Raw genomic sequence first — 7,886 nt, 5'->3', positions numbered from 1 at the left:
TTGGTAACACGCATAGCGCTTCCGACTCTGATATTTAGGAGTAGTATGTGTTGGTTAAAGGTTTAAATGATTTTAAGGTTTGTTTTGGCTCACATTGGTACTTAAGGTTTAAATGATTTTAAGGTTTGTTTTGGCTCACATTGGTACTTACTGTTAATATATGCATGCGGTTCATATGAGTTTAAATTTGCTATAGTCTACAATTTCTTATAGTTAAAATCTGATATATTTTCAGATCAGTTGAGGAATTGGGATAATCTTTTACAAAGTGAAAATGGAAGTTTCTTTTCACGAACTACGCCTCTGTTCTCAGAGTCATTGATGTGTTTTGCAAATAGGCCAAACTGAAGTACTGAACCTTGAAGACTTTACTAGTAACCTTAGGAGCTTCAGATACTTTGGCTAGTGTAAAATCAGTTTTTCAGAAAGCAGTTAAATTAAGTCTTATGCAAATTTGCTCAAAAAAGCACTCAATTTCGTTGTCTAAGGTCGACTTGTTATATCTAGAATCTCTAAATATTAATCGGTATCCTAATTCACCTGGTGGGAACTCCTAGCAAAAAATACAGAAATCTCCAATACGTATAAATAGGAGACTCTGAAGATTAGACGCCGTTGCCGTCCTTGCGCTCAGTCGTTGAACTCAAATTTTCCATTTGAGGATATCTTCTTAAACAAAAGAGAGCAGCACCCAACACCCAGAGTGCAAAATAACAGACAGTAAACAGAAAGCAAATAAAGAGTAACATAATGACACGTTGCTCAAAAGAGCCAAGCTTAAAACAAAACCAAAATTATAGATCCGAAAAATGATAATAAGTGTGCTTGATAAACAAGCCAAAATACGCAAAAGTATGACCATTAACTAACCAAAGCAGAAATCATAAAATATAGTTTCTTGGAAATAAAATAACTGATAAAACCAAAAACAGAAGAGGAACACCAACAGCTTAGTCGACCTCCTCAATCTTGGGACCAGCACCGCTGCCACCGCTGGGAGCTGGGGCATCATCATCCATGGCACCGTCCATGTCACCACCTGCACCTTGGTACATCTTGGCAATGATTGGATTGCAGATGCTCTCCAATTCCTTCATCTTGTCCTCAAATTCATCCGACTCAGCAAGCTGGTTGGCATCAAGCCACTGGATGGCCGACTCAATGGCTTCTTCAATCTTCTTTTTGTCAGCTTCAGGCAGTTTAGATGCGATCTTCTCATCCTTCACGGTGTTCCTCATGTTGTATGCATAGTTCTCCAAAGCATTCTTTGCCTCAACCTTCTTCTTGTGCTCTTCATCCTCAGACTTGTATTTCTCTGCCTCCTGAACCATCTTCTCAATCTCCTCCTTGGAAAGTCTGCCCTTATCATTGGTGATGGTGATCTTGTTCTTTTGTCCAGTGGTCTTGTCCTCAGCAGAAACATTCAAGATACCATTGGCATCAATGTCAAAGCACACTGTGATCTGAGGAACACCCCTGGGAGCAGGAGGAATGCCAGAGAGCTCAAATTTACCAAGCAAGTTGTTGTCCCTGGTCCTTGTTCTCTCACCTTCATAGACCTGGATCAACACACCAGGCTGGTTGTCCGAGTAGGTTGAAAAGACTTGCTCTTTCTTGGTTGGGATAGTGGTGTTTCTAGGTATCAACACAGTCATGACACCACCAGCAGTTTCAAGACCCAGGGAAAGAGGGGTAACATCCAACAGCAACAGGTCTTACACCTTCTCGTTACCTTCACCACTCAAAATTGCAGCTTGTACAGCAGCACCATAGGCAACAGCTTCATCAGGGTTGATGCTCTTGCACAGTTCCTTTCCATTGAAAAAGTCTTGCAGGAGTTGTTGAACCTTGGGAATTCTAGTAGAGCCACCAACAAGTACAACATCATGGATAGTGCTCTTGTCCATCTTAGCATCTCTCAAACACTTCTCAACTGGTTCCATACACTTTCTGAACAGATCCATGTTAAGCTCTTCAAATCTAGCACGGGTAATGGTGGAGTAGAAATCAATACCCTCATAGAGAGAATCAATCTCAATGGTGGTCTGAGCAGTGGACGAAAGGGTCCTCTTCGCCCTCTCACAAGCAGTTCTCAACCTTCTAAGTGCCCTAGGATTACCACTGATATCCTTCTTGTTCTTCCTCTTGAATTCCTGAACAAAATGGTTGACCATTCGGTTGTCAAAGTCTTCACCTCCAAGGTGAGTGTCCCCAGCAGTAGCCTTCACCTCAAAGATACCTTCCTCAATGGTAAGGAGAGATACATCAAAGGTACCACCACCAAGATCAAAGATCAACACATTCTTCTCACCAACACTGGTTGCCTTCTTATCGAGACCATAAGCAATGGCAGCTGCTGTAGGCTCGTTGATAATACGCAACACATTAAGACCGGCAATAACACCAGCATCCTTGGTGGCCTGACGCTGAGAGTCATTAAAGTAGGCAGGCACAGTAACCACAGCATTCTTAACAGTAGAACCAAGGAAAGCTTCAGCAATCTCCCTCATCTTTATGAGCACCATAGAAGAGATCTCCTCAGCTGCAAACTGCTTCTCTTCACCCTTGTAGTTGACAACAATCATTGGCTTATCACCAGGTCCAGGAATGACCTTAAATGGCCAATGCTTAATGTCACTCTGTACCGAGGCATCAGCAAATCTCCTACCAATCAGCCTTTTTGCATCTGCATTGTGCATGATACACAGTTAACACAGAGCATGTGAATAGAGATATAGACTCAAGAATAGATATCCAGAATCAACCACAGCTTTGCTACAACACAGCTTTGATATAAAATATAAGCTTAACACACCAGACCTCTCCAAGTCAGTTCTTACCAACCTCAACTACACCAAGAACTAAACCAGCTGAATATACAAGGACAAGGTTTGGGGTTTAGCAAGTCAAAACAACATCATATAGTTGAAAAATTTTTAGGTCGCTTACTTAATCTAGTATTTATTAATGAGAAACTTTATCAAGTCCAAATTAACTCAAATATTAGTCTAATCAACTCTCTATAAGCACAAGCAAATATTAGAAAGCTACTAAGCATCTTTCTAAAAAGCCTGAGTCTAACTACAGATACAAGATCTTGACGTTATAACACTAGGCTAACCAAAGTAGCAAACCGCAATCAACAGATCAGTTACAAGACATGACACATACCACAACATTTAGAATGTGAACAAGGTATGACTAGATTTAGTTGGTTTATGTCCAAAAGTTAGTAACATACATAAAAATAAGAATTGCACAAGTATGCATGAAAAATCTATGTAGAAACTTTTCGAGTAGTCCCTGAATTTTATAAACGTTAATTAACAATAAATCTAGTCCTGATTCGCATGAAAAGTAATCTAAAGACTCTCAATAAGGGAAAATCGTCAAACAAATCAGAAAGAACATAGTAGTATAAAAAACAAAGAAGAATGCAGCATCGCAAATCACGTATAAAAACTTTTCCCAATTAAAATTAAAAACAAATAGATCTAGATGATTTAGACCCTAAATCTAGTAATCAAGCTAAAAGTTTTTGGTTTGCCTCTGAACACATAAATTTAAATTTTCACTAGACCTAGTCCGATTAAGCACGACAATGTAGTTAAATTGACCCTCAATAAGCTAAAAAGTAAAATAAATATGAACGAACATAGCAGCAACGTAAATACAGATCAAAACTTATTGTAAAGAGCAGATCGAGATCTTACCAAAGACAGTGTTGATTGGGTTCATAGCGACCTGATTCTTGGCGGCATCACCAATGAGACGCTCAGTATCAGTGAATCCAACGTAAGACGGCGTCGTTCTGTTACCTTGATCATTAGCGATGATCTCAACACGATCGTGCTGCCAAACTCCGACGCAAGAGTACGTGGTTCCGAGATCGATACCGATCGCCGGTCCTTCACCTTTTCCTGCCATATCTACTGCTACTCTCTGTTTCTCTCCTTCGTTTAGTGTCGGCAAGTTTTGGGAGAAAAAGGAGAGGCGGCAAATAGGTTTGAAGAACTAGGGTTTGTAAGGAGGACTAATGTGAAGAAAAGACGATGACTTTATAGTAAGAGTCTGGTTCTGGAATGTTCGGAAACCCTAAGGCGGAAGTGAGTTGATGACCGTTGGAGTTATGTGATGATACTTTGACGGTCTGTGATTCGTTCCTTTTTCTTCGTGGAAAAGGCCTCCCCCGCCAGCCAGATTTGACTGGTGTTATAATTCGGCATATTTGAGTATTTGTTGCTTCCACTTGACTCTTTAATCTATGGGAAATTTTTTTTGAAACACCTTGATTTGCACTTGGTAATTAAAATATTACAGTTTTAAAATAATCAAAATTTAGTTATTATTTTATTTAAAAATAAAAGTTAAATAAAAATATTATTAAAATTTTTAATATAATATACTGGAGTTCGAATTATTTATATATGAGATTCGAGCATAATGTGTTGGAGTTCCAACATAATATGCTGGAAGTTTATACGCATGAGCTCCATAATCCGGCATATTATGCTGGAACTTTCTGTATTTCAGCTATGGTATTTTTATCCAAATTTTAACTCTGCACAAAATAGTGATTATTTTTCAATGACTTTACAAACGCTAGTTATTATTCGATTAGCAATCCGAACTGGCTAGCCTATACTATTTTCACTTAAACTCTTGGGTGTGAAAACATTACTTTCTTGTTTTTTGAATGGGGAAAAAAGTTAGTATATGTACGACTTTTCTCATCATAATTCTAATTATAAGTATTATATTTATATTTTTCCTTGAAATTTATATTTTATTCCTTTTTTTGTTCCTTACTTATTCTAATTATTTTATCCATTACTTAGTATTATTCAATTATCATACAAATATTTAGTGACTTACCACTTTAATAATTAATTCATATCTTAGAACAATTTATGATTTTCAAATAATTATGCAAACAATTAATTTGACGACGTATAGATACTCGTCATCTCGCTTATACGTCGTTCACATGCAATTCATATAACAAATAATTTAAGGGTTCTATTCCCTCAAATCAAGGTTAACCACGATACTTACCTCGCTTTGCAATTTCAATCAATTATTCGGCAACAACTTTTCCTTTTGAATTTGTCTCCAAAAGTGTCAAATCTATTCACAAACAATTCGATATACTCAATAAGAATCATAGAAATTAATTCCATATGAATTTACTAATTTTCCGGATAAAATTCGAAATTAACTTTAAAAATTGACGGTAGGGCCCACGTCTCAAATCTTGGAAAAACTTACGAAATCCAAACACACATTCCGAGACGAGTCCAACCATATAAAAATTATCAAATGGACCTTCAAATCTTAAATTTTCGTTTTTGGAAGATTTTATAAAAATCTGATTTTTCTCCCAAAATTTCACGGATTCATGATATAAATGAGTATGGAATCATGAAATATAATCAATATAGGATAAGGAACACTTACCCCAATATTTTTCCATGAAAATCGCCCAAGAATCACCTTACTCGAGCTCAAAAATGGAAAATAGTTGAAAATGGGACGAATTCCATTTTCTAGAACTTAAGTTCTGTTTCTCGAATTTTTTACTCATCGCGATCGCTGAAAATCGTTCGCAATCGCGTAGAACAACTTTTGCCCAGGTTCGTTTAACTCTACGCGATCGCGTAAATGGCCATATGATCGCAGAGAACATTTTCTCAACCTTACGCGATCACGTACAGGCTTATGCGATCGCGTAGCACAATTTCAGTGCTTCAGCTTCTATCTCATTCCTTCTACGCGATCGCAGCTTGGTCCTAGCGTTCGCAGTACCTTAACTTTTTCAACTGTGCGATCGCATACAATACTATGCGATCGCATGGTATAAATTTTCATCCGTGCTCAACAAGCCTTTGCGATAACGGATGAAGCCACGCGACCGCGATTAAGGAAACCAAAACTGGAAATACCAGATTTTTTTCAAAGTTTCAAAACACCCGTAGCCTATCCGAAACTCACTCGAACTCTCGGGGCTCCAAACCAATCATGCACACAAGTCCTAAAATATCATACGAACTTACTCGCACGATCAAATCGCCAAAATAACACCTAGAACTACGAATAGAACACCAAATCGAATAAAATTTTTAAGAAAACTTTAAAACATATATTTTCACAACCGGACGTCCGAATCACATCAAATCAACTCCGTTTATCACCAATTACGGCAGACAAGTCCTAAATATTATAGTGGACCTATACGAGGCTCCGGAACCAAAATATGAACCCAGTGTCAATAAATCCAACATCAGTAAATTCTTAAAAATTATTAAGCTTTCAAACTTTTAATATTTCATCAAAATTCTATATCTCGGGTTAGGGATCTCGGAATTCGATTCCGGGTATACGCCCAAGTCCCAAATCATGATACAGACCTTCCGGAACTGTCAAAACACTGATCCGAATCCGTTTGCTCAAAATGTTGACCAAAGTCAACTCAATTAATTTTTTTTAAAGCTTTATTTCATATTTTAATCTATTTTCACACAAAAGCTTTTCGAAAAATTATACGGACTACGCATGCAAGTCAAGGAATGATAAATAGTGCTTTTCGAGGTCTTAGAACACAAAATTACTTATCAAATTTAAAGATGACCTTATGGGTCATCACATTCTCCACCTCTAAAATAAACGTTCGTACTCGAACGGAGTTAGAAAAAGTACCTGAGTTGGAGAAAATGTGTGGATATTTAATCCGCATGTCCGACTCGGACTCCCAAGTGGATGCCTTTACTGGTTGACCTCTCCATTGCACCCGAACTGAAGGATAACTCTTAGACCTCAAATGCCGGACCTGCCGGGCTAGAATAGCCACCGACTCCTCCTCCTAAGTCAAATCTTTGTCCAATTGGACTGAGCTGAAATCTAACACATGGGACGGATCACCATGATATTTCTGAAGCATAGACACATGGAACATCGGATGAACCGCTGATAAACTAGGTGGTAATGCAAGCATATAGGCTATTTCACCCACCCTTTCAAGAATTTCAAAGGGTCCAATATACTTAGGGCTCAATTTGCCCTTCTTTCCGAACCTCATTACACCTTTCATAGGTGAAACCCGGAGCAATATTCTTTCTCCAACCATGAATGCAATATCACAAACTTTACGGTCGGCATAAGTCTTTTGCCTAGACTGGGCTGTGCGAAGTCGATCCTGAATAATCTTTACCTTATCCAAGTCATCCTGTACCAAATCGGTACCCAACAACCGAGCCTCTCCCGGTTCAAACCAGCTAACTGGCGAACGACATCGCCTTCCGTATAATGCCTCATATGAATCCATCTGAATGCTCGACTGGTAGCTATTATTATAAGCAAACTCCGCAAGTGGCAAGAACTGATCACAAGAACCACCAAAGTCTATAACACAAACGTGAATCATATCTTCTAATATCTGAATAGTGTGCTCTGACTCTCCGTCTGTCTGTGGATAAAATGTTGTACTCAACTCAACTCACATGCCTAATTCACGTTGTACATCCCTCCAGAAGTGTGAGGTAAACGGCGTACCTCGATCTGAAATAATAGACACTGGCACACCGTGAAGGCGGACAATCTCACTAATGTAAATTTTAGCTAACCTTTCTGAAGAATATGTAACTGCCACTGGAATGAAATGTGCTGACTTGGTCAACCTCTCCACAATGACCCAAACTGCGTCAAAATTATCTCTGAGTCCGTGGGAGTCCAACAACAAATTCCATAGTGATACACTCCCATTTTCACTCAGGAATTTCTAACTTCTGAAGCAAACCACCAGGTCTCTGATGCTCGTACTTAACTTGGTGACAATTCAGACACTGAGCTATATATGCAACTATATCCTTTTTCATTCTCCTCCACCAATA

At 38.5% G+C, this 7,886-nt stretch overlaps 2 protein-coding genes across 2 annotated transcripts; both read right to left on the bottom strand.

The window, feature by feature from the left end:
• Positions 1-777: 777 nt before the first annotated feature.
• Positions 778-1,655, bottom strand: LOC142169511 (heat shock cognate 70 kDa protein 2-like). The gene has a single exon (XM_075231377.1). The coding sequence runs from the start codon at positions 1,653-1,655 to the stop codon at positions 951-953; it is 705 nt and encodes a 234-aa protein (XP_075087478.1). The 3' UTR covers positions 778-950.
• LOC107802637 (heat shock cognate 70 kDa protein 2-like) lies at positions 778-4,175 on the bottom strand. The gene is made up of 2 exons (XM_075231373.1): positions 3,714-4,175; positions 778-2,686 (listed from the first exon to the last, which is right to left on the bottom strand). The coding sequence occupies exons 1-2, from the start codon at positions 3,925-3,927 to the stop codon at positions 1,716-1,718; spliced, it is 1,185 nt and encodes a 394-aa protein (XP_075087474.1). The 5' UTR covers positions 3,928-4,175; the 3' UTR covers positions 778-1,715.
• Positions 4,176-7,886: the final 3,711 nt, after the last annotated feature.

The sequence above is a fragment of the Nicotiana tabacum genome, chromosome 2 (assembly GCF_000715075.1).
Source record: "Nicotiana tabacum cultivar K326 chromosome 2, ASM71507v2, whole genome shotgun sequence".
Taxonomy (NCBI): Eukaryota; Viridiplantae; Streptophyta; class Magnoliopsida; order Solanales; family Solanaceae; genus Nicotiana; species Nicotiana tabacum.
Note: the sequence above shows the minus strand (reverse complement) of the source record. Positions and strands in the feature narration are given on the sequence as shown.

Coding starts and splice junctions, on each gene's coding strand:
- LOC142169511 (XM_075231377.1), bottom strand. CDS start 1,655: ATGACTGTGTTGATACCTAGAAACACCACTATCCCAACCAAGAAAGAG.
- LOC107802637 (XM_075231373.1), bottom strand. CDS start 3,927: ATGGCAGGAAAAGGTGAAGGACCGGCGATCGGTATCGATCTCGGAACC. Junction 2,687..3,713: donor CCCAATCAACACTGTCTTTG/GTAAGATCTCGA, acceptor TGCACAATGCAG/ATGCAAAAAGGCTGATTGGT.